The 27077-nt window shown below is 43.0% G+C and overlaps 2 protein-coding genes across 4 annotated transcripts in view; one reads left to right on the top strand and one right to left on the bottom strand.

Moving 5' to 3' along the window:
* The window catches only part of PRMT9 (protein arginine methyltransferase 9), a 93219-nt gene extending 90119 nt beyond the window's left edge, over nt 1-3100 (bottom strand). The window contains exon 1 of the mRNA XM_053216890.1: nt 3078-3100. The gene's annotated coding sequence lies outside the window, so the exon portion shown is untranslated. The remainder of the gene's footprint in view (nt 1-3077) is intronic.
* ARHGAP10 (Rho GTPase activating protein 10) overlaps nt 2279-27077 on the top strand; it is a 319834-nt gene continuing 295035 nt past the window's right edge. Inside the window, exon 1 of one of the 3 annotated variants that reach the window (XM_053216887.1) lies at nt 2279-2643. In XM_053216887.1, the coding sequence (XP_053072862.1) occupies nt 2490-2643 (154 nt within the window). In that variant the 5' untranslated portion in view covers nt 2279-2489. The remainder of the gene's footprint in view (nt 2644-27077) is intronic. The other 2 variants (XM_053216886.1, XM_027066965.2) reach the window with 2 other exon arrangements.

Below are 27077 nucleotides of genomic sequence, written 5' to 3'. Positions count from 1 at the left end.
TTATAGTTGAGGTATTTCACATACCAAAAAAACTTCACCCATTTAAAGTATACAATTTAATGATTTTTAGTAGAGTTACAGAGTTGTACAATCATTACCAAAATCTAAGTTTAAATTATTTTCATCATCCCCAAAGGAAACCCTTATTCTACCCCCACCCCACCATCCAGCCTCTGGCAATAACTAATCTACTTTGTCTCTTATGGATTTCCCTGTTCTGGACATTTCACATGAGTTGAATAATATATGTGGCTTTTTGTGACTGGCTTCTTTCACTTAGCATTATGTTTTGAAGGTTCATTGTGTTGTAGCATGCATCAGTCCTTAATCTTTCTCTATTAATATTCCATTAGTAGATTAATATTCCACTGTATGGATACACACATTGTGTTTATCAACCCATTCATCAGTTGATGGACATTAGCGCTGATTCCACTTTTTGGTTATTATGAACAATGCTACTATGAACAAGTATTTATTTGTGCAAACATGCTTTCATTTCTTTTGGGTACATACCTAGGGAGTGCAATTGCTGGCTCACATGTTAAATTTATGTTTAATGCATTGAGGAGTATCAGCAGCCCTTCTTTATGAGGATAGGTTTAGGGTTTTGCCCAGAGGAATTAAAAAATATATATATTTATTTTTATTTGTTTTGAGAGTGAGAGAGAATGCAAGCCAGGAAGGGGCAGAAAGAGAATCCCAAGCAGGCTCCACAGCTCAAACTCACGAACTGTGAGATCATAACCTGAGCTGAAATCAAGATTTGGATGCTTAAGGGAGCCACCCAGGCACCCCATGGCCTAGAGGATTGAGTGCCTGTCAATTTGTCTTGTTTTGCCAGGTCCTGTTTGTTTACATCCCTTTTATTCTTGCCTCTTTCCCCTTCTATTTGCCTCTTTTATTCTCTTCTCTGAAGAATCCAGCCCCCTGCTGATTTTAGTAGGAACTGAAGCTTTCAATGCCTAAACGTTATTTGTAAAACATTTGGAACTCTCTGGAGGATGGACATTAAAGTAATAATGTTTATCTGTTTTTCTGAGGGTTAGCCCCACGCTGGAGGTGCTATTTTGTAACAAAAGAGCTCATTGAGTAGGAGGCTTATTTAACTTCTTCCTGAGGGTTAGGCTCCTACAACATGCTGTCCAAACAGATTCTTAATTACCTAGAGCTGAGTCTGAAAGTTTTAGAGAATCGCTTTGAAGTTTCTTTGTGGATAGCAACATCTTTAGTAAACCTATATATGTAAACATGTGTTGTGAGCTTGTAAAAAATGTGCGCAGAGTTCCTGGTGTGTGCCTCGCACATAATTGCTTAATAAATTGTAAGTTGCCATTATAAAAAGTTACTGTAATGAACAATTGATTTCTTTTGGAAATACATTTCAGGAACTTAAAATATCTTAACTTTTTGGGAGACACATCCGAGTTCTGCCAGAGAACACAAAATACTTTTCCATGTGTGCTGACACAAATTCTCATTTGATCGTCACCCCCGCACCTCGTGAAACCTGGCATTTGTTTTCGTTGGTTATTTTTAGAACAATAAAGATCATCTCCACCTACCCAAGCAAATTTAATCTGCTGAATACAACAGAGACAACTTTTCAGTGGTTTAGCCACCCCTCTCCCTCCCTCCAAGTGGTTCAGTGTGGATACGCAGCATGGTGTAATAGGAGCTCTCGGCCCCCAAACTCATGTAAAGCTTTTTTTTTTTTTTACTCATGTAAACCCCTGCTCATGTAAAGCTTTCAATTAAAGCGGAGATTCAGCACGCATTTTTACTGCAGATGGGGAACGGGAATAAGGAAAAGCGAGCCCTGCGTGCGAGAAACTTTCACAGCTCAGGGTCGCTCCCAGGATAAGTGAGATCAAGGAGTCCATCGTTTCCCCTAGCAGGCCAGACCTCTGCGTGCAGTCGCTGGCAGAGCGGGGATTATAGACTGCAACTAAGTCTCCCCTTCCTTGCCCAGGTCGAGTTCTCTGCATCCGGGAGCCCGCGGGAAGTCATCCCAAGTGGGGGAGCCGAAAAAAGGGATGGGCACGCGCCCCGGGGGTGGAGGAGAAGCGCGGGACGAAATTCTAGATCGGAGGAGGCTCGGAAGGAAGAGGAGGGGCAACTGCGCGTGGGGAAGAGAAGGAAGAGGCTGCCGGGGAAAAAGGAAGAGAAGGGAAGGGAGGGAGGAAGAAGGAAGGCGGATAAAGAAGGGGCGAGCGGAGGCGGGCGCCCGGGGCGGGGCGGGGCGGGGCGGCTGGCGCCTCGGGGAGGGTCTGCGGGGCGGGGCGGGGCCGCGGGCGCCCGGGCATCGGCGGGGGCTGCCGGGATTGGGGCGCCGCGGTTCTCGCTCGCTTCGGTCGCCAGGCTCCGCTCCGAGGGACACGTCCGCGCCGCGCTCGCCGCGCGCCTCTCCGGGACTTCCTGGCCGCTGCCCCGAAGCCCGACGCGGATCTCCGCAGGGCGCTGCGGACGGGTGGCGGACCGCAGCAGTCATGGGGCTGCAGCCCCTGGAGTTCAGCGACTGCTACCTCGACAGCCCGTGGTTCAGGGAGAGGATCCGCGCCCACGAAGCGGAGCTGGAGAGGACCAACAAGTTCATAAAGGAGCTCATCAAGGACGGGAAGAACCTCATCGCAGCGACCAAAAGTAAGCGGCGACCTGGGCGCGGGCGAGCTGCGGCGCGGCCGGCAGGAGCCTCTGCGGGAGCGCGAAGGGCAGTCGTGCGCCCCAGCTCAGCCGCCGGTGGAGCCGGGAGGCCCCGGGCTCCCTCCTGCCCGGCTCCGCAGGCAGCCGGCGGCGAGTCCCCTTTCCCGCCCCTCGCCCTCGGCAGCGGCCAGAGCCGGGAGCCGTGCGTGGGAGCGCGCCGCCGGCAGCCCGGCACCCCTTGGTGCCTGCGTTCCCAGCCCGGCCCGCCCGAGGTCAGGTTGGATTGCACCCTAAAAGCTGCCCGGTCTTTCCTGAAACAGAAACATCAGTTTCACTCGCCTTGTCTCGTGACCTCTCCAGAGGACTTTCTGGGGATTCTTTGAAAACCTGCTGGGCGTTGAATTTTTCAAAAGTCCCTTAAACGACACTCTTACCGTGGTATTTTCTGCTCGTTTCGGACCGTCTCGTCCCGAGTCCTTCCCTGTGCCAAACCAGAAAGTCCACCTGGCCTTGTGCTGCTTTCCGCACATTCTTGACCTCCTGCGCCGGCGAGGGTTCAAAGATTGCGGCTTGTAAGGGGGAGCAGACTGCCTACCCTTTGGCTGGAACCAGCAGTGCCTGCAAATAGGGAATTTCACCCTCGTCAGGCTTCATGCCAACCTCCCTGGTTCTTCTCTGTTTTTTTTTTTTTTTTTTTTTCCTAAACTACGAAATGGCCACTGGAGAAATAGATCTCTGTAGGAATATCTATTATCTGAGGAGATTCTTTCTAGGAGGGAGAAAGGCTAAAATTCATGCTGAAACACCGAGTTGGTGATGCTGTTGGATATGGGGCGGCATTAGCTCCAGTGAGGAGCTGGGTGGCCTGACCACACCTGTAGCCCATAGCCCTTCTGAGGATGCTGCTGAGTGCCCTCTTAAGATAGCAGGCAGGGGACAGGGCAGTATCCAGCATCTACAAGTCTGTGTTGCTGGGGTCTTTATCTTTTCTCTAGTTTCTCAATTCGGTAATTCCCAGTTTTGGGAATTAGTCACTTGTACACTTGTTTGTAGATATCAACTCTGGGGAAAAATACCCTATATCACCCTCTTCCCTACCACCCCTACCCCCCCCCCCCCCCCCCGCCAAATTTTGCATTAAGAAAGATTAAAACCTACTGAACAAACTGTCTCAAGAACCCAGCACAGTGCCTGGAACAGTGAATATTCATTTAACGAATGAGTTGAACTAAGTTTTAATAGGAAGAATTTAGTGAGCCACCCCTGTAATTTTGGGAGCAGGTCAGTCAACTTCTCTGGATGATGTCCAGGGTTCCTTTTGGTTCTCTGACCTTGTTCGTGTTGCAAAATGAAGCTTGGGCATCACTTTGGGATGTGTGGGCTTATTTGGATGATTTTTGTCCAGTGCCTTGGGATTAGGTATGTGTGTTGGGTGGGAAGGAGGGAGAGTCTGTAAGTATGTAGGAAGGAGGGAGGAGAGGGCAGGGTGTACATGTATGTGTGAATGAACGTGAGGGAGAGGACTCCTTTCTGTGGCTTGGGTCAGTGGCCAGGGGAGTGTATGTTCTCCTCTCTTACTGGCCTTAGCAGCTCCCTCTGGAGCTAGGAAGATGAGGGGGGAGGCTTTGGTATGGGGAGAGGCAGATGGCAAAGCCAGTTTGGCCACTGGTAGAAAGCTATTTATGTGACTGCATGTTCCCTCTTCTGCCAACAGGACACATGCCTGGTGTCCCAGCAGCAGCTGGTACATCTGGGGGGCCAGCTGTCAGCCTTCCTCCCCAGAATGTAGACTTTCTGTGAACTGGTGTCTTACTCCTTTTGATTCTTGTACTTTACCATAAGAAACATAATTTATAATCGTGATTAAGAGACCCCAGAAAGTATATTTTTTTTCCTCATTGTGTTTGATTAACTTAAATTCTTTTTTTTTTTTTAAATGGTTGTTTACTTTTGGGAGAGAGAGACACACACAGGGTAGGTAGGAGCAGGGGAGGGTCAGAGAGAGGGAGACACAGAATCCGACGAAGCAGGCTCCAGTCTCCAGGCTCCCACCTGTCAGCACAGAGCCCGATGTGGGGCTTGAAATCACATACCACAAGATCATGACCTGAGCTGAAGTTGGCCACTTAACCAACTGAGCCACCCAGGTGCCCCTGATTAACTTAAATTCTTTCCCAGAAGACAGCAAAAAAACCACAGCTTTAGCTCACTTGCTTTAGGCAAGTTAGGAAGACCCTGTGTTTGCCCAGCCCACTCCTCAAATTTTAATTCTAGTTCCCATCAAAGACTACGAGCACCAATAGGACTTAAGTCAGGGCACCTGAGTTTAATTACCTTTACTGTGAGGGCCTGGCTACATGACAGCCGCTCAGGTCACTTAATTCTTTTGTGTTCAGTTTCTTTTGTCCTACCTCTTAGAGGCATTGGTAAGGTCCTGCAGTGTTTGGAAATTGCAGTGTAGGTCAGCTGTTTGCCTAACCAGTTGAGCCTTTCTGTATAACATCTGAGAGCCAAGAAGTGAAGGGAGGACGTGAGGTGGAGGGAGTTGCTGCAGAAAGAATAACAATCAACTAGGTCAGACTGATTAAATTTTCGGATGTTTTACACTTTGTTGTGCAAAAATAGCATTTGGTGCATTTTCAGAATTGTGAGTTTAAGTGATTTGTTTTTAATTGCCCTGTAAGATGTCTCCTGCGCGCACTAGATACTTGTTGGATTTATGTAGTTCTGATGTCTTGATGTTTGAATATTCCATAAATATTTAAAGAAGTTGGAGGTGGCTCTGTGGGACTTGAAGGCTTACTGCTGGGTTCAGTGATGGCGGCAATCAGCAAATATTTAACATCTATGATTCATTAAATATTGGGATTGAGATTCAAAGAGGTAATAAGCCCAAGGCCCTTGTCCTTGAGTTTATCATCCTGTAGTTGAATTCAGTTCAATCTAGGGAATCTGTTTGAACACCTGTAGCATTGTGCTAAATTCCATTTTGTTTAAGTTTGTTTTGAGTGAGAGAGGGTGCTCGTGTGTGAGTGGGGGGAGGGGAGTGGCAGGGAGAGGGAACAGAGAGAATCCCAAGTAGGCTCTGTGCTGTCAGTGACTCAGGGCTGGAGCTCACAAACTAAACCTTGAGATCATGACCTGAACCGAGATCAAGAGTCAGACGCTTAACTGACTGAGCCACCCAGGTGCCCCCACATTGTGCTAAATTCTTGAAGAAACAAAGGATACACACACACACATATTAGAAGGTTAAAAATTCAGTGACAAGCAAGTATTCTAACTTTGCCAGAAACAAGAGTTTGTTGTAGGTCAGAATGAAGACATGTGACTTGGGAGTTTGGGAACTCATTGTTTTAAGTAAGGAATAAAACCTTGTAGAACTTGGTCAGATTGAAAACAGCTGAAAAGAAACTAGACCGCCACAGTGTTTGAGGGCCATGAGGAGACCAGCTTGGAATGGGATAAAGGGAGAGGTCAGTTTCAGATTATGGAGGGTCGTAAAAGTGAGGTCAGGAATGTGGACTTTATCCTGTGGAGAATCACTGAAGGGTGTTCAGCAAAAGGCTGACATAATGGGAAAGAGATGGTTTCGAGACAGAATTTGACATCTGTGTGCAGGGCGGATTTGGACACAGCAGTGGGGGTAGGCGGGAGCTCCAGAGAGAAGTCTGGGATCATTGACTTCTGTGGTACATTTGGAGATCATTCACCCAATTCAATGGAGTCTTTGTTTAAATGGATTTTTTAGTCCTTTTTCTTTTTCACGCCTCTCCTAGAATAACCAGTGTCCTCTCTTAATACAGTCTTTTCTCTTGTAAGCCTTTCACGTGATATCTGTATAGTTTAAGATGCTTATGATTCATACAAATGTATAGCATATTTGCCAGAAATAGAAATGAGCTATATATGCTTTTCTCACAAAGTTTACATTAGACAGTGTTGGGCGAACTTGTTCTGTTTTAGAGGAAAAAAATATATTTTTTAAACAAATAGTCCTTACAGTTATTAAGCACTTACATAGTTACATAAAATGCTGTTTAGTAAGGTTAGATTGTCTAGCTTTCTTGGTGTGTGTTAGTTAAGCTGTAGGGCCCCTCTGAGTGAACCTGCTCTTATCACAGACCTGGAGAAGGGTGCTGATGGCAGCCAGGACTAGAATTTCAGTCTTCCAAGTCTTGGTTTTAGTACTTTTTTTAGGCCTTGATATTTTATTTTTTTATTTTTATTAAAAAAAATTTTTTTTTAACCTTTATTTATTTTTGAGACAGAGACAGAGCATGAATGGGGGAGGGGCAGAGAGAGAGGGAGACACAATCAGAAGCAGGCTTCAGGCTCTGAGCCATCAGCCCAGAGCCCGACACGGGGCTGAAACTCATGGACTGCGAGATTGTGACCTGAGCTGAAGTCGGGCGCTTAACCGACTGAGCCACCCAGGCGCCCCTAGGCCTTGATATTTTAATATTTGCTTTTAATATTTACTTGATTTTTTGTTTTGTTTACTTCAGGACATCAGAGTTTTCTTTCTTTCTTGACATTCATTTTGGAAAGAGCGTACGTGTGTGGGCGCCCCTGTGAGTGGGGGAGGGTCAGAGAGTGGGAGACACAGAATCTGCTGAGTTGTCAGCACAGAGCCCTACGTGGGGCTTGAACTCATAGACTGTGAGATCGTGACCAGAGCTGAAGTCGGATGCTTAAGCAACTGAACCACCCAGGCGCCCCTTTTTTTGCTTTCTTTACATTAATGTTTCAGACAGATAGTTCATGCCATAATTCCTTTTGGGGGAAATTTCCCAAGTTGCTATTGCATTGAAACATATAGAAATTTGGAAGACTTAAAAGAATTTCACTTCGTAATCCTGAGCCTCAGTTTCCTTATTTGTAAAACGGGACTGTTGCAGAAAGCCCAGCCTGAGGATTGAGTAAAATGGTGTGAAAGTGTTTTGCAAACGTGCATTTAAGTGTTGGGCAGACTCTATTGTTTGCCCAGCCAACATTACTTTTCTCTCTTTGACTTGAATTTTGTTCAGGTGTCTCTACCTTTTCCCAGGTGACTCAGGGAAGGATGATTAAGGGCACTGCGGATTAGTCTAACTCAGTGTTTTTCAATCCTAGCTGACCTTTAGAATCACCTGGGCAGTGATAAAAACATGCATTCAGGGTTAAGGGTCCCAGAACTCTTAACTCCGTTATGGTGAACCTATTTTTTGTGCTTGTAACCTGGTTTCAGAATGAGGATGTTTCTCAGTTCTGGTCATGGAGACGTGATAGGAAGTCTGCTGGAGACTGGGAAAAAGATTTCCTTTTGTGTGAGGAGACTCACCCAAAGGGTTCTTTACTCTTCTGTGGTATCTGGTTGTGTGGCCTGGAGCTGCTACCATCTTGGGAGGACTGAGGGGAGCCAAGGTAAAGAGCGTGGAGCAGACAGCTTACTGCATCTGGGTTTTTGATGTCACTGTGGGAGCCACAGGCTATTCTATGCCTAAAGCCCAGCTCTGGATATATTGTTAAATGACCTAAGCCAGTTTGAATTGTGTTTTCTGCCACTTCACGTCCCAATATTGATGGAGAAATGTGATTCTAAATTTCATGCTGATCCTGGGATTGAGTGGAATTTAGAGAAGTATAGAAATAAAATGTTATTGAAAACGTTGATAAGTTACAAATATTATTTTTCCCTGAATGTAAAAGAAGATTCAGGTATTTTTTGCCTCAAAGAAATCACCACGGACCCCCGACAAATCAGGGCATCACCTGGGGTAAGTCTTAAACTCTCTCTTGGAGTTTTACTACAGTGGGCTGGTCTCCAGTATGCATGTAGACTTTCTATAAAAATACTGTCCGACTGGAGCTAGGACATGGACCTAGACAGCCTTTAAAAGCTTCAAGTACCTTATTTGCTGCAGGTGGTCCTTGACTCCATTTAGAATAGTCTCTGTTTAGAGCTCTCCACTAGCCATCTGTGTTCATTTAGAATGTTTTATGGGTCAGTCATCCGGTGTGCTCAGTATCTTACTGACACGTTGCGTTTTCCCTGTCCTCCTATTTATCTGTTGGGGTTCCTTTGACCACATTTTTTTTTTTTTTTTGCTTATTTTTTTGGAGGGGACCAGGGAGCATTGTTGACTTTTGGAAGAGGAGAAAACAGGCATTTTGTGTTTTAATTTTTAAAATAGCCGACGACACAGTGTAGCATAGAAGATTAAGAGTGCAAGTTGAGGGTACTGGTCTGTCTGGGTCCATATCCTACCTCAACCCCTCACTGATGGTGGAACCTAGTCAAGTTGTTTGGCTTCTTTATTTTTTGAGAGCGCATGTGAGCTGGGGAGAGGGAGATGGAGAGAATCTTAAGTAGGCTCCACACCCAGTGTGGAACCTGATGTAGGGCTCAATCCTACAACCATGGGATCATGACCTGATCCAAAACCAAGAGTCAGATGAGCTCAACTGACAGAGCCACCCAGGTGCCCCTAGCTTTTCTCTATCTGTGTTGTCACCCATAAAATGTAGATTATAATGCTATCCCCGTATAGGCATGCTAGTTGGATTAAATAAGTTAATACATGTAAAGCATTAAGAATAAGCATTCAGATGTGAAATGTTAACACGTATGATGTCATTCTTTAAATTGTAGGCACATGTTTTAATATTTGGGCCTTTTCTTGCCTGAGAAACCTCTGTTCTGGCCCAGTGACTACTGGGTAACCTTTCAGTGCTTATTACCCCTAAGAGTATATTCATTCATGTCCTCATTACCAGTGACCAAGAAGATAGACAAATTTGACAAACTCTGGGAAGGCTTCTAAAGTTTGAATGTAGTGCAGGATATTGAAGTCTTGCAAGTAAGTTGATGAATCGAAGCTAAATGGTATCTTGGGAAAACATTCTCCAGAATTTATTTCCAGTTCACAAACATTTGAAGGTGAAGTAGAATGTGTCAGTAAGGCTGCAGTAAATCTAGCAAGCCACCTGCAGCTGGGACTCCAGCAGTCAGCAGGAGGCCTCTGTCCAGAGGACTGATGGGGGGGGGGGTGGGGGTTGAAGGTGACAGAAAGAGTTGTGTTCCAGGTACTGAGATGATAACATCTCATGGAGCCTTCAGATACTTAAAAATTACAGTGATATTTTTAAAGGACATTAATGTTAGTGTTTAACCTGAAGGAAACCTTGACAACTAATGGACAGTGCTTGTATTTGCTAAGGGAAATTCACAATGAGAAATTCCAGATGAGAAAAGGCAGCCAGAGACATCTCTAAGAGGGATGTACCTAAGAGTACATCCTGTCATCTATGAAAGAATCCTCAAATCCCCAAAGAAGCTGTTTTGAGTCTGTGACTCTAATAGCTCTTGACTACCTTACGGTTTTGTTTGTTTTTTGGGTCATAAGAGAGGCAAGAATTATGAAGGATATAAAAATGGTGGGTAGTCTGCAAAGTTACCATAAATCGTACTCTAAGTGATTGCTGACTGTATGTCGCAGTGAATAGGAACAGTGTGAAAGCTTGTTCAAATCACATAATTTGTCAGTGGAGGAGCTGGAATGTGAACCCACTTTTGTCTGACTCTAAAACCCTTAACCACAATCATTAGCTGTCTCCATAATGGGGTGTAACTGCGGTCTTGTGTTAGGGGAAGTGATTATGATAAATCTTGGTTATCTGGAATGTGTGTAAACTTCATGATCTAGTTGGGAGACAGTTCTTATTAGCTCAGTACAAGGACCATGACTGAAAGAAAATTTAAGGCCCTGTAGGATGATTATTGTAAATAAAACTGGTTGCTTGTTTGTATAGGAAGTATAGACATTCAGAGATTTGTTGATTTAGGATCAGTTAGGTTCAGATCTCTACTTAAAAGAGTATCATTTCCTTCCCCTCAGTCTCTGTCTCTTAATCTCTACTGTGCTCCCCCCCCCCCCCCCCCCCCCGCCAAGTTCCTTCTTCCTTTGTGTCCCATTCCTTCCTTCCACCCTTTGGTAGAGTAAATTTTCATCTTGTTCTCATATTTTGGCATTAGTATTTTTTGCTTTGCCAAAATTATGAAATAATTTAGAAATATAAAAAGATACAGAGAATCTCATAATAACTACAAGTGTGATATTGCATTTTTCTACTACTCGTTTCATTAAGATGCAAGTTTTTGTAAATGTATATGCAGAAGCATATAGGAATAGCTGTGTCCTTAACTCATTGAAAGCACACTGTGTATAAATCGTCTTTCAAGTAACATGTTCTCTCATTAAGATATAAATGGTTGTAAATGTTAGTGGAGAAGCATATGGGAATAGCTCTGTTCTTAGCTCATTAAAACTATATACCATAGAGGGGCACCTGGGTGGCACAGTGGGTTAAGCGTCCTTTGATTTTGGCTCAGGTCATGATCTTATGGTTTGTGAGTTCGAGCCCCACGTTGGTCTCTGTTTTGACTGTGTGGAGACTGTTTAGGATTCTCTCTTTCCCTCTCTTTGCCCCTCCCCTGCTTGTGTTCTTGAGTTCTCTGTCTCTCTCTCTCTGGCCCCCTCAAAATAAATAAATGTAAACTATGCTACACACATATATATTTATATATATTTACATAAAGGTATATGAAGAATGTATATGTAAAGAGCATATATATGTGTGTGTATATATATACATATATATATATATATAAAATCTCATAATAAACATTTCTGTATTAGTAGCCTTGCAGGTTGGCAAAAAATTGTTCCTGTCTGCCTCTCCCCAGTAGCAACCTATCCCTTCTCCCCAAGAGGTAGCAACTGTCTCAAACCAGCATTTATTATTCCCAGACACTTTAATATATCTGTACAAATTCCTAAATAATAGCATGTTTTTAGACTTTATATAAGGGTTTTCAAACTATATGGGCAACTCCCCCTCCCCTATCATATTAGTGAGATTTATCCATGTGGATACATGTAGTAGCTCTATTTCATTTAGTTCAACCTCTTTTTCCTACAAGTGGCATTTAAAAAGACTTTGTTAATTGATGTTTTATAGATATTCTATAAAAACATAAGATGTTCTGTGATGTATCATATATTCATCATTTTTTGATTGCTATACAACTTATTAGTGAATTTATATAGTATGAAATGATAAAGTATTGTAATTAATTTTAAAAACTTTAAACCAGTAGCTTTGACAACAATCTGTAAATAATGTTCCCATGAGCGACCTGGGTCACTCAGTTAGTTAAACATCTGACTCTTGATTTCGGCTCCGATCATGATCTCACAGTTCATGAGTTCAAGCCCCACGTCTGACAGTGCAGAGTCTTGTTTGGGATTCTCTCCCTGTCTCTCTGCCCCTCTTCCCACTTGCATACATATACTCTCTCTCTCAAAATAAATAAATAAAAATTAAAGTAACGTACCCATGAATTTTGCAGTCCCTTAGTGAAAATTTTTTTGATAAATTATCAGCCTAGTGTGGATGATCACAGGAAACCAGTTTAAGGGTCAGTTGCTGGTCTGAATCAAGAGCAAACAAAAATTAGTCTTTTCACTTCATTAAGTTAGACTTCTTGTATTGGTATCAGAAGAAAAAAATGATGTTAATATTCGTAAACACAATGTGCATTAAGAAATCTGGTACCTTTCAGTCTAGTTAGGTCAGATGAACATGATTTTTAGGCAGGGATTGGTTAGTATTTTGTGACAGGACACAAAGCAAGCAGCAACCACAGCCTGCTGTATTTGATTTTCCTCATATAGGAACGTGATTTGTAGACTTGCCAAGGGGATGCTTTTGTAATGAGGAAGGCTTGACATCCTTCTCTTTTACACACACACACACACACACACACACACACACACACACACACAGAAAAATCTCTGACGCTTTACATGTAGGTCTCAAGCTTCACGGGTATCACACCTGTGTTGTTGCCCTGGAAGCCTGCCTCCCTGGTTGAACTAGAATTTCCTCCTTGTGTTTCCTGAGGAAGATGTTAATCCTGTGCTACTTAATATTTCAACGGTGAGTGTGATTTCTCCTTCCTTGTTGACGTGTTCACCCATGGGCACTGTCTGCCCTTGGGTGTCAAGGTATGCATTCCATCATCATCTGGTAGCGAGTCATGGTGAGGTGTGTGGCTGGAGGAAACCAATTTGGCCAGAGTAATGTCACTTTAGGTCTGAACACAGGATGTTTAGTACTCTTTAAGAAGGTGAGTGTTTTTATCTCTGACTATAAAGTTGGCTCCACCACTTATCAGCAGTGTAGACTGCTAGACTTTGGGCAAATCACTTAGACCCTCAGTGCCTGACTTTCGTTTCATTGTTAGTAAAATGGAGATCGTAAGAACTGCCTACTGGGTGGTATGATTTAATCCTAATGTTACAGTTTAAAGGATCTCAGAACTGTGCCTGGCCTATTGGTAGGTGCTATTATCGTCCCCATCATCAAAAGAGCGCCATTCTGACTTCCTTTGGTTGAACTTGGACACAGTTGTGGCTTACCCAGTACAGATAGTAGAAATGGTCTGTGAACATGTGTTTTTTCCTCTGTCAGGTTAACAATATTTTGAAGTATAGTGCTGAATATAGGCCTCTCATTTATTAAAGAGAAGAAACCATCTGTAATAATGTGTTGAAATCCAGCATATTACTGAAGCTCTTTGCTTGAAAGTGTTGGGGACAAAGCCAAAGAAGTACAAGGGAGTGGAGTGTCATTGACCTGTCATTACTTTTATTTCAGAATCTGGCAGATGGTACTTCTGTCACTGTGACAGATAGTTTTGTTTTTCTTTGTGAAGTGCAGGTCAAAGGAAGCATAGCAAAAATATTGAAGAGCATGGTCTTTGGTGTCAGATTTACTGTGTAACCTTGGGCAATTTGTTTAACTCCTCTGTGCCTTGATTTCCTCTTGTGTAAAATGTGGATAGTGGTTTTTCTCCCTAAATGTGTCTAGAAGGAGTTATTTCTAAAGTACTTTGAAAACTGATTCATAGTGACCCCTGTATGTGTTTGCTAAGCATAGGAAAATAAATTAAAAATATTTTCACAGTTATCACTATAATAACTTCATTCATGACAGCAGGGACAAAGTTATCACTATAATAACTTTATTCGTGACAGTGGGGACAAAGTGTCATCCCAAGTCGTTAAACTCCACCTATTGTGGGCAAGTTGCTAGAGGCTTAACAGTGAACAGAGATCTTGTGTATCCACGCAGAAGTCAGGGTTCCGGTGGGGCAGATGGAGGATTAATTAAGCATTGTCATTCATATTGTTGAGTAAGATTGGGATGCTATGGCCATAGTTAAGAGGACTATCTAGGGAGTCAAAGACTTCAAGAAAGTAGTAACTTCTAAGCTGAGGCCACAAGGAAAGCTAGGAGCTTTCCATGCTGAGGGTAGGGAAGAAGGATTCTCCAAGCACAGTTAAATGCATGCCAGAGGCCTGGAGGCTGGAGAGATCTTGTGCTATAGGGCTGGAGGGACAGCTCTGGTAGCCAGGGAGAGAGGCCACAGCTCCTGCCCAGTGAGAGCAATGGGGCTGCAGAGCCAACAGGGGCAGGAGTGAGAAGGGCCAGGTGAAGGAGGGTAAGGACTTCAGGCTTCATTTGTAACACAGTAGGGAGTGATGGAAACGTTTTGAGCAGAGGACTTTGGCATCATAGGAATTGCATTTTAGAACAGTTTCTCAGGCAGAGGTTTTGAGAATGCCTTTGAGGAGAGGGAAACTGGAGGTTGGGAGGTCACTCACCTAGGCCAGAGACTCTGGTAGCAGATGAGGCTGATTCTTTAGGAGGGGTCAGGATACAGAGGCTGCAAGTTTTGGTGGGTGATTGGGTGTGGGGGTTGAGGAAGGAGGCACCCAGGAGGATTCCTCAGTTCCTGCCCTGGGCAGTTGAGTGCTATTCACGGAGGTAGTCCAGCTAGAGGAACAGGTTTTATGGAGAGGATACGTTTTTTGGATTGGATATGTTGAAGCTGAGGTGCTTCTCAGCTATCCAGTGGACACATTCAGTACTTTGCTTCCTTTTTTGAGTATGTATTTCAAGAACAAGGAATAAAGCTAGAGGCAAAGATTCTGGAGACACAGCATATAGGTAGGAAATGACACCATGCAACTGGATAGCAAACCTGCTGGGAGAGAGGTGTAGACGCAGAAGGCAGCGTGGCTGGGCAAATCCTGGGGAACACAACTGTTAAAGGGTGGGTAGAAGAGCTTGAGGGGGAGATTTGAGAGCAGTAACGATTGTGGGGGGAAGAAGTGGAGAAGGTGGAAAATTTGGCTAGGGTCGCACAAGTCACAGACAAAGTAGGAGAGAGGAGACAAGGTCGCCTTACAAAGAGGACCAGTTCTAGCACTACAGGTGACATTGCATTAAGCCAGTTCATTGGTCAAACAAAACAAGAGACTCTCAACTATAGAGAACTAACTGATAGTTACCAGAGAGGAGGTGAGTGTGTGTGTGTGGGGGGGGCGGGGGGGGGCCTGGGTGGGTGGGGATGGGTGAAGCAGGTGAAGGGGATTAAGAGTACACTTGTCTTGGAGCGCCTGGGTGGCTCAGTTGGTTGTTTCTGACTTGATCTCTTCGTTGGTGACATTGATCCCTGCATCGGGCTCTGTGCTGGCAGCATGGACTCTCTCTCTCCCTCTCCCCTGTGCGTGGACGCTCGCTCTCTTTTCTCTCTCTCTCTCTCTCTCTCTCTCAAAATAAGAGCATTAAAAAAAAAAGTACATTTGTACTAAAGAGCACTGAGTAATCTGTAGAAGTGTTGAATCACTATATTGTACACGTGAAGCTAATGTAACACTGCATGTTAGTTTTACTGGGGAAAAAAAAAGGGCAGTGACATTGGTAATAACTGGGAGATTAGCTTATGGCACAGTAGGAATGGGAGCCTGACTGCAGAGGGTATGAGGAAAATAAAGGAGCCTCCCAAAGTATTGGTTAATGAGTGAGATTTGGACATTGCTAATGAAGGTATCCAGTGGAGAGGAGGGGATTGAATATTCTGGGAATATTTCAGAGTACAAAGTATTTCTGAATGTAGAAGATGGAATTCAGATTCCAGGTGAAGGGGGGGACACGCCCTTCATTTACTTCACTCCTAGAAGGGGTGGAGAAGATGGGTGAACACTCAGGCACATTTGGAGATTTGTGTCAGGACATTGAGGATGTTATTACCAGTAGATTTATTTTCTCTGTGAGGTGGGTGGCAAGATAGTTTTCCATAGTTAATTGTGTTTTAATTTCTTCCCCACCACATTCTTTGGTTAATAAATAATACATGACTTGTAAGACTTTGGTTTCACAGTCTGTTTGAAATGGGGGGAGTGGATGGAATCTGGATGTTAAACTGAGAATAGGTAATTGGAGGTGGGGAGAAAAGGTGGGAATAAGATGTCTGGACAGACAATCACTAGTGCATTAAGAAAGTTCCTCTATTCCAGACTTTATTGTGTTGGCACTGAAAGTCGAATACTTTATTCAAACAGTCTTCAATCTTTTTTTTTAAGAAGTAAATGAAAACACTGCTGATTTTTCTGTTTTTATCTCCATGGAATCATGATGGTTCCCTTTGGATGTTTACAGAGAAGAAAATGCCTCTGGCAACATCTGAGAAGGGACTTTAGGCCTTTAGATTTCTACCCCTTTGTCCAAGAGAGGAGGAGGAAAAGAGCCTGTGAGAATTTAGAATGTATTAAACTATTAGCGAGCTCAAAAGATCTCTCCTTCCTCTTTCCTGGCTAACTACTTAGGTTCTAACAAGTTTAAGAAACGATCTTCGGAAGAAAGAAATGCTTACGATGACTGTAATTCTTCAGATGCAGGGGTGTGCAGATGGCACCCCTCTTCCCTTTAGCCCTGGCTGCACTGGCTGGAAACCACCCCCCGCCCCCCCTACCTGCCTGGAGATGAAGGGCAGAGGCTTTCAGGCTCTTCAAAGGGAGAGACTAGGAGTTCAGTGGAGAAGTTCCCCACTTGTATCCCTAGAGCTAGAGTTGGTGTCCTCTTTTTGTGGAAAGCACAAGATAGGGTTCAGAATTAATCTGCGCCCTTTTGCTTTCTTGACAGTTCGAATTTTTGACATAAAACGTGCGTTACATCCTCATTCACTTCCTTCAGTTGCAAGTGAGAGAAACCCGATTAAAATTAGTTGAAGCAAAAGAATTTCTTGGCTCCTATGAGCGAAGTCTGAGGAGGGGGGCTTGCTTAGGTACACCTGAATCCAGGGGTTCCCACAGTGACATGTCTGTCTTTGCATCTCTAGCATTTCCTTCAGTTGGCTCCACCCTGAGACTGGCACTCTTGCACGGTGATGAGAGCTTAAGGCTTGCGTCTTTTTTTTTTTTAATTAAAAAAATGTTTTTTAAATATTTATTTCTGAGAGAGCACAAGCGGAGGAGGGGCAGAGAGAGAGAGACAGAGAATCCAAAGCTTGCTGTCAGCACAGAGCCTGACCTAGGGCTCGGGCTCCTGGACCGCGAGATCATGACCTGAGCTGAAGTCAGACGCTGAACCAACTGAGCCACCCAGGCGCCCCGAGCCTTGCATCTTTCTTATTGCCTGGTAATTGCAGAGAACAGTGACTCCTTTTCCTGAGAGGAGTTGTTCTCAAAGGGATGAATCTACCCTCTGGGAGATATTTTTGGTTGTCATAACTGGGAAGTGCTACTGGCATCTAGTGAGGAGAGGGCAGTGATGCCTTGCTGCTTTACGTCCTGTAAGCGCAGGACAGCCTGCTACAACAAGAAATGATCCAGCTTAAAGTTACTTGTGCTGAGGCTGAGAAACCCTGCCTTAGAGGTAGAGAGACCATATAGTCCCTATCAAGATGCTTTTAAGAGTAGGGGACGCCTGGGTGGCTCAGTCAGTTGAGCGTCTGAATTTGGCTCAGATATTGATCTCAGGGTTCATGGGTTCGAGCCCCGCATTGGGCTCTGTGCTGACAGCTCAGAGCCTGGGCCCTGCTTCTGTGTCTCCCTCTTTCGCTGCCCCTCCCCCACTCATGCTCTGTCTCTCAAAAATAAATGTAAAAAAAAATTAAAGATGCTTTTAAGAGTGAAATTATGCCGGACAACAGGGATAAACTGGGATTGTCCCGGGTAAACCTGGACATGTGGTTGTCCACCCTAAAGGCCCTGTCGGTCCCGGCCCAGTCTCTGAGCATGGCAGATGGTATACTTTGGCCAACTGAATGATGTGCCTGACACCGGGTTGAAGAAGCAGGCATCCAGTGATTATCTTCATGACCAGGATGCTAAGACTCACAGCAAAGGGATATGTAGAACATAGGAAGAAAAGCAGACATCTAATAAGTAAGAGAACTCACATATTTGAAAGTGACTTTTAGACCTGTTTTGATCTGGACCTAGAGGCTTTATGTGACAAATGAGGACAGTATGACTTACTAGTCAGGTAAGTTTGCCGTGTCTTTTTTCCCATTGCTTGGTTGATTCCTTTTTTTTAAGTTTATTTTTGATTTAGAGCACAAGTTGGGGAGGGGCAGAGAGAGAGAGGGAGGGAGGGAGGGAGACAGGGAGAGAGAGAATCCTAAGTAGGCTCCACACTGTCAGAGCCTGATGCAGGGCTCGAATTCATAAATGGGGAGATCCTCACCTGGGGAGATCAGCACCTGAGCAAAGTTGGACGCTTAGCTGACTGAGCCACCCAGGTGCCCCTTGGTTAATTCCCTTTAACAAAAATCGAGAAGGTTAGGAGAGATGAGAGGGTGGAAATGAAGGCTGGGGTCTGTGTGACTTGCCTGGGTACAAGGTTAAGGTTGTTGATACAATGTAGTAGTTGGGGTCTGTGCCTTCCAGCGTTTAACGTCAAAGTATGGAGCGACTGACACTTTTTTTGGTCATTGTGGAAAAAGCGTAGATCAGCATAGCTAATAATATTTATAATATTTTAATTTGTGATCATCCAAGAAAATTTTAAAAATTAAATAGTGATTTGGTGGCTTAAATTTCTGACACTGATACAGTGCTTCTCTTTAGTTTTGGAGAAATAAAGTATTGCTAAGAAAAACTGATGTTTGTGAGTGTAATTCATCTTGCACTGTGGCTTGAACAATTTTACATTCTTTTTTTCCTTTTAAAGGGAGAAGGAAATAGAAGGGGGGGGCACCTGAGTAGCTCAGTTGGTTAAGCATCCAACTCTTGATTTCAGGTCAGGTCATTAGTGCAGAGTTCATGCAGTCAAGCTCTGCATCAGGCTCAGCACTGACAGCAAGGAGCCTGCTTGGGATTCTCCCTTTCCCTCTCTCCCTCTCTCCCTCTCTCCCTCTCTCCCTCTCTCCCTCTCTCCCTCTCTCCCTCTCTCCCTCTCTCCCTCTCTCCCTCTCTCCCTCTCTCCCTCTCTCCCTCTCTCCCTCTCTCCCTCTCTCCCTCTCTCCTCTCTCCCTCTCTCCCTCTCTCTCCCTCTCTCTCCCTCCCTCCTCCTCCCCCCTCCCTCTCCCTCCCCCTCCCTCCCTCTCCCCCCTCCCCCACTCATACTCTGTGTCTCTCAAAAATAAATAAATAAACTTAAGAAACTTTTTTTGAACAGAAATCAGAGCAGATTTTTTTCCTTTCCATTCATGTATATTCCCTCAATTTTAAGGTTGAGATAATCCTGTAAGCATGTAGAAAAGTTGTCTACGTAAGTTCATTTTCTTCTGAATTGCATGATGGTTTCTGGAAATGGAAATATTTTCCCTGTGTCCATTTTATTGTGAATGCTGGATAGTATCTAGAGCAGAGATGTGAAAGGAGGTAAATGACCTACTTGGACTATTTTCATTGCCAGTCTAGGAGAATTGTGGCGGTTAAATTAAATATTTATGTTGTGAACTCTGAAATCTTTGACAGTTGACTGCTTGTCTTAATTGACATCATCTTACAGGCTCGTATGTCTATGCAAAACTATTGGTGAGCGTCCGACATCCAGAAACCGGATGTATCACTTAACCACAGTTAACAGGTTTTTGTTTGCTGTAAGATGGTTTGGTGCCTGTTGGCAGCATCTGCCAGAGTGTCTGCAGTACTGATTTACCTTGACAATCATGGAACAAAAGGTTTTAAAAAGTGCTGCTTTGTCCAGAGAACAGAGAGGCAACTTTGTAAAGACCTTCACATTTTGTGACTTTGAAGTTTTGATTCCACAAGCTTTAAAGCTGAACATGTGGTTGTGAGTAAATGTACTCCCTCAGTTTCACGTATGCAGTGAGAACAAAACAGAAAGGAACGGGGCGGGAGTGGGTTCCATGGTGGAAGCTAGTGGCATCGGTGAGCATTTGTTTGAGCTTTGGAAGGTGCTGGAGGGCACCTTTTTGAATGATGTGTACCAAAACTGAGAATTTATATTAGGAAGAAAAGTTGGAATGGAATGGAATCGATACGTATTCAGCTCTGTGGGCTTCTACTGTGTGTGTGTGTGTGTGTGTGTGTGTGTGTGTGTAATCTAATCATATTTTACATGGGACTAAACTATGCTTATTATTTAAGAGGGATCAGTGATGATTCCTTTAAAATGAATAGTCATCTCCCAACCTATTTTTGGCATATGTATGTGAATACCCATTTTTAGCTGTTGGATTTGTTTAAATGAAGGTGCATATAAAATATCTTCAATTTAAAATAGCAGTGAGTAGATTACTATTGTTTTAAGTTGGAGATAATAGATTTTGTGTTTTAATTTGCCTGATAATCTACTTATCAGTTGAGCTTTTTGAAAACATTATCTGAGATGTACTAAAACATATTTATAAGTTTCTAAGAATAATAATAATTGTGGTTGTAGTAGCGGATAATAGGTTTTTATTTAATTTTTTAGCACTTACTGAATAACTATATAAGCTTTTCACATGGGTTAGCATTTACTTGTCACAGTCTTATTTGGTGCTTGTTCTTTTAAAAAAAAATTTGTTTAATGTTTATTTTGGGGGGAGGGAGGAAGGGGGAGGGACAGAGGGAGAGAGATGGAGACATGGACTCCGAAGCAGGCTCCAGGCTCTGAGCTGTCAGCACAGAGCCCAACGCAGGACTTGAACTCACAAGCCGAGCTGTGAGATCATGACCCAAGGGGAAGTTGAAGTCAGAGGCTCAACTGACTGAGCCACCCAGGTGCCCTGGTGCTCATTCTTATAGTAAATACCATTTGCAACTTAAGAAGCTGGGTTTACATAGGTTGAGTTTCTTGCCCAAGGGCACTTACCCAGAAAGGTATGTGCCCCCTGCCAGTTGCACACGGACTGTGAAGCCTTTAGTTTCTAGAAGAGCATACATTATTGCCATTGATAACAGAATTTCACAAGCCTTATTTACAGTATTATCTTGTGTAAAGACATGGGGTGGGGGAGCAGTTACGTTTGCAAAGTGCACTTAGGAAATTAAAAAGTTTTCTATGAAGGTGATAGAACTTCCTGTAAGCTATTAAAAGTCGCAGGAAAGGAAGTCATTTTTAGATGATCTGGAATAGTGGCTATACTATTCTATTTGTTTTACAAGAAATGAAAAAGCTTGTGGTCATTTGCTCTTTAACCAAAGCAGAATTTGAAAAGTAATGTTATGGTTAATGATCCAAAGGGTGTGTAGGTTTGTTGTGTCCTGACAGCTTGCTAGGGTTGCCATTTTCAGCTTCTCTGTCTTACCATGATAAGCAGAGACCTGGAGAGACCTCCAAAGATCTGGAGGATTTATTCCCTTAAAGAGAAAGACATGTTTTGTGAAATGGATGCTTTACTGTTTATGCCAGTAATGCCTCCTTGCTTAAACTTGTTGCTTATTTCATGCCCCAAATTGTATTGCTCTCTTATTTTCTTCACAAGTAATGACCATTTCTTTTCTTTCTGGATGTATTTTCATCCTTTTTGGTGATGGTATTCTGAATGTATTTACCCTGAAATAGATTTTTTCCTGGTTCATCTATGAGGAACTTGCTCTCCAGAAGTTTAAGAATTTTGTCCAGGGGTGCCCGGGTGGCTCGGTTGGTTAAGCATACAGCTTTGGCTCAAATCATGATCTCACAGTTCATGGCTTCTAGCCCCGCGTCAGGCTCTGTGCTGACAGCTCAGAGCCTGGAGCCTGCTTCAGATTCTGTCTCCCTCTCTTTCCGTCCCTCCCCTGCTTGCACTCTGTTTCTCTGTCTCTGTCTCTCTCTCTCAAAAATAAATAAACATTAGAAAAAAAATTAAAAAGAATTTTGTCCAGAGCCATAGACAAAGACATTGTAGTTAATTTAAAAAATACTTTGGGGCTTTTTAATCTTTAATCTAGTGAATTTCAGTTAAAGTCCTGGTCTCCTAACTCTTGCCATGGAGCTGGAAGGAATGCCTGACCACTGTATTCTAAAAATGAGGAAACACATCCCAAGTGGCCTCTAAGATATCTGCTTTGTCCTGTCTGTTGGTTTCTTGACGTTCACTTACAGTGTTGAGTTTACACTGAAGTCATTTTTTTTTAACTTTTTTTTTTTTTTTTTTTTGAGACAGAGAGAGGGTATGAATGGGGGAGAGTCAGAGAGAGAGGGAGACACAGAATCTGAAACAGGCTCCAGGCTCCGAGTTGTCAGCACAGAGCCCAATGCAGGGCTCAAACTCATGGACCGCAAGATCATGACCTGAGCCAAAGTCGGGACGCTTAACTGACTGAGCCACCCAGGTGCCCCTGAAGTCATTTTTGAATTTGTTTATTTGCAGTATTAATGAACAAGTAAATGTGGGAATCATATTTAAAGGGTGATTTTTTTCCCTTTTGAAACCATTTTCATGGTGCTTACATCATAATTGTGTACCTTGAAAACTTAGATGTGAATGAGCGAAAAATTTGAGACTTAACCATTTAATTTACATGAATGAAAGCTCTTCCTCTTGATGCTTCATTAAAATTGAAGTAGGGAAGTTAATGAATCAAGATGATGTGACATTGTTTTGTGGTTGGGATTTCCATTCATCTGCCGCTACTGGTCTAATAAAAACTGAACGTTCTGGAAGCTTTGCCCTTCACCTTGCTCACATGCTGGATTCCAACACTTTCAGCCCCCTCGAGGGTGGTGGTATCTTCTCTCTATTCTTTGCCAGTACCTAGAATAGTGCCTGGTTCTTAGGTTTTTGGATTAATAACTTGCTGTGAGTAAATGCCTGTCTGGCTCCTGGAATGTTGGAAGTCCTTGAAGTCTGGAGAGGTTACGTGACACCAGTAAAGACACAGATAAGAATGTGAGAATCCAGAGCCTTCCATCCCTGTCCAGTTTCTGAGCCACTGATGTGAGACAGAAAGTGCCTTTTGTAACTTTGTATAGTGTCAGAGCTGGTACAATCTGGTTAGAAAGTTGTTTTGGCTTTCACAGTTGATAAACGTTTGGAGCCTGAAGACTGGCTTATGAGGAGTTAGGGTGCAGTTAGGATAGCATTCAAATTCTCCAGAGGGCCTCAAACTGTCTCTAGATGGAAAGAAAGCTCAGGGTGGTTATTATCAGAAGTGTGCATTTCTTTTGGTTGACCTTTTATTGTCAATGTTTGTTTCTATTTAAGCTGAAAGTTGTATACAGTTTTTTGTTGTTATTTTAGTCTGTCTCCATGTAGAGATAGTGTGGGTGAATTTTCACTGTTACATATGTGTGAAGATAGGGTGTTCGTGTTTAATTTGTTTCACATAATGAAAAGTAACAGGAAAAAGACAAAAATAGCAATTTTGCTGCACAGTACAACTTGTACATTCTTTTATTAGATTTATAATAGAACCGGGTCCCTAAAAAATATTAAAATCCTTTCAAACTTATACCTTTGAAAAAGTCCCAAGTAGTCCCACGATTATGCGCTGGATTAATCTTTGACAAAGCAGGAAAAAGTATCCAACAGGAAAAGATGGTCTGTTCAACAAATGGTGTTGGGAGAACTGGACAGCAACATGTAAAAGAATGAAACTGGACCACTTTCTTACACCATACACAACAACAAATCCAAAATGGATTAAAGACCTAAATGTGAGACCTGAAACCACAAACATTCTAGAAGAGAGCATAGGCAGTAATTTCTCTGACATGGGCTGTAGCAACTTTTTTCTAGGTATGTCCCCTGCCGCAAGGGAAACAAAAGCAAAAATAAACTATTGGGACGACATCAAAATAAAAAGCTTCTACACAGCAAAGGAAACAATCAACAAAACTAACGGGCAGCCTGTGGAATGGGAGAGGCTATTTGCCAATGACACATGTGATAGTTTAGTACCCAAAATACGAAGAACTTCTAAAACTCGATGCCCCAAAACCAAATAATCCAATTAAAAAATGTGCAGAAGAAATGAACACACATTTCTTTAAAGACCTAAGGTAGCCAGTAGACACATGAAACGATGCTTATCACTCCTCACTCCTCATCAGGGAAAGGAAAATTAAAACAACAATGAGCTATCACTTCACACCTGTCAGAATGGCTAAAATCAACAGTGCAAGCAATAAGTGTCAGCAAGGATGTGGAGAAAAAGGGAACCCTCTTGCACTGTTGGTGGGAATGCAAACTGGTGCAGCCATGCTGGAAGGTAGGGAGGTTCCTCAAAAAGTTAAAAATAGAACTACCCTACCACCCAGCAGTTGCACCACTGGGTATTTACCCAGAGAATACAAAAATAGTCAAAGGGATACGTGTGCGCCTATGTTTATAGTAACATTATTTACAATAGCCAAACTATCGAAACAGCCCAAGTGTCCATCGATTGATGAATGGATGAAGAAGAAATGTGTGTTGTATAGACAATGGAATATTATTTGGCTATAAAAAAGAACGGGGCACCTGGGTGGCTCATTTGGTTAAGCATGTGACTCGTGATTTAAGCTCAGGTCATTATCTCATGGTTCGTGGGTTTGAGCTGCGCATTAGGCTCTGTGCTGATGGTGTGGAGCCTGCTTGAGATTCATTCATATTCTCTCTCTCTCTCTCTCTCTCTCTCTCTCTCTGCCCCTACTCTGCTTGTACTCTCTGTCTCAAAAAAAAAAAAAAAAAAAAAAAAAGGGACGCCTGGGTGGTTCAGTCGGTTAAGTGTCCAACTTTGGCTCAGGTCATGATCTCGTGGTCTGTGAGTTCGAGCCTCGCGTCAGACTCTGTGCTGACAGCTCAGAGCCTGGAGCCTGTTTCAGATTCTGTGTCTCCCTCTCTCTCTGACCCTCTCCCGTTCATGCTCTGTCTCTCCCTGCCTCAAAAATAAATAAATGTTAAAAAAAAAAAAAAAACTTAAAAAAAAAAATCTTGCCATTTGCAACCACTGATTTGGACCTAGAGATTATAATGCTAAGTGAAATAAATCAGAGAAAGACAAATACCATATGATTTCACTCATGTGTAGAATTTAAGAAACAAAAGAAGGAAAGGGGGGAAAAAGAGACAAACCAGGAAACAGACTCTTAACTATAGAGAATAAACTGATGGTTACCAGAGAGGAGGTGGGTGGGGGATGGGTTAAATAGATGATGGGGATTAATGAGGGCACTTGTTGTGATGAACACTGGGTGATTAAAATAAGGACTTAAAAAAAATTCCCAGAAAGTACTGATAAAATACAAGCAAACATCTTACTTAAGCAAAACCAAAGCTGTGATATTAGAAGTACTTGTTATTTTAAGCAGAACAGAATGTCATATTTTTCCTTATTAAAATTTTTTCTTACATAACCAGTTCATGTGAAACCTTTGAAACTTACTCTGGATGTTCTGTGTTCATAGCATCACTTCTCATTTAATTTCTCCTAGAAAAATGCAAGGCATCCCATTCCATTTGACTGTAAACAGGAAGGGATCCTAGCTATAGGAATATCAGTGCCACGTTATCAAAAAGTAACAGCTCTTTTTGAAAACATTAACGTTAGGGTTTTCTTTGTCAAGCTGTGGATAAGGTATTTTAAGGAGTAGCTTTACTTTTGGTGTTATAAACACCGCAAATAGATAACTGCCCTGTTGCTCTTTTCTTATGCTTATATAGGTAGGGATGTTACGTATATGGATGTGTGTGTAGTACATTGTGAGTTAGCTTCTGTGGCTGTTTGCTGTGTATTTTGTCTTTGGTTTATATTGCTGTATTTATCCTGCTAATGTCTTTTTTTTTTTTTTAAAGTGTGAGCAAGTGGGGGAGGGGCAGAGCACACGTGTGAGAGAGGGAAAATCCCAACGATGCTCCTGACTGTCAGTGCAGAGCCCCATTTGGGGCTCGATCTTAGGAACTGTGAGATTATGACCTGAGCAGAAATTAAGAGTCTGATGCTTAACTGACTGAACCACCCAGGTGCCCCACGTCCTGCTTGTGTCTTGAGAAGCAATGCACGAGTAACAATTGGTTGCGTGTAACAGAAAAGCCAGTAGACAAACCTTGACTGAGTTGGTGTTTTTTTTTTTTAAGTTTGTTTGTTTATTTATTTATTTAGAGAGTGAGAGTGTGTGTATGCAAGCAGAGAGGGGCAGAGGGAGAGGGAGAGAGAGAATCCCAAGCAGGCTCTGCGTCGACAGCGGAGGAACAAGATTCAGGGCTCAAACCCAGGAAACTTAAGATCATGACCTGAGCTGAAATCAAGAGTTGGATGCCCAACTGACTGAGCCACCTAGGCACCCCTTGGTGTTTTTTTTCTCACAAAGTAAGTCAATAGTATGTGGTTGCTGGCTGGTTGTCAAGACTGAGGTTTCTACAGATTTCTTGGCCATTTCCTCATAGTTACAGTATGGCCCAGCCATGACACCCCCCTTTCTAGGGGAACAGGAAGAGGAAGAAGTAATAGGAAGCAAAGTGTATATCAGAGGCTTTCCCAGGAACCTCCCATTAGCTTCTACTTATATCCTGTTGGCCTCTGCTTTCATGTGACTTCCCCTCACTGCAAGGGAGTCTGGAAAAGGGTTGTTGAGGAAGGCGAGGGAAGAGAAGATTGGAATCCCTGTTGAATGAGACACTTTCTGGACCAACCAAAAACAGTTTAGGATCTCAGTCGTGTTTCTCTATCAACTTCAATCGATAGGTCTTCACTGAACACTGTTAATGTGAACTCTGTTGTTATTGGTCTTAGTGAATGAGAGAGAGCTACAAAAATATAATGTATTGTCTTATTAGAATTTACACTCTAGTTATGGAAACAAACATGAAACAAAAGGTTCTATGGAATTAAGTGCTGTGTTTTCTCACCAGATTTTAAGAAGAGATGCCTTCATGGATACATGGTATAATTAAAAAGGCTCCATGGAGAAGGTAGCATTGACTTAGGATGGGCTGATGGGAGGGATAGAAGTTTTTGGGAAGGGGGAACGTCTTGAATACCCAAGGTTATTTGGAATATAGTGGAAAATTATTAGGGTCTATGGGAAGGATGAATGTGGAAATAACTTCTGCCTTAAAACAGAACTGGGAGTAGTTGTGGTTTGGGAGTAGGAAATACAGAGATGTGCTCTTTAAAGGGGAAAATAATCAGGCACTCCCTTATGGATCAGGGAGAACCTGGGGCCAGGAAAGACTGTGG

This window comes from Acinonyx jubatus, chromosome B1 (assembly GCF_027475565.1).
Source record: "Acinonyx jubatus isolate Ajub_Pintada_27869175 chromosome B1, VMU_Ajub_asm_v1.0, whole genome shotgun sequence".
In the NCBI taxonomy this organism is placed as follows: Eukaryota; Metazoa; Chordata; class Mammalia; order Carnivora; family Felidae; genus Acinonyx; species Acinonyx jubatus.
The sequence above is the reverse complement of the archived record's forward strand: the minus strand, read 5'-3'. Positions and strand labels throughout refer to the sequence as shown.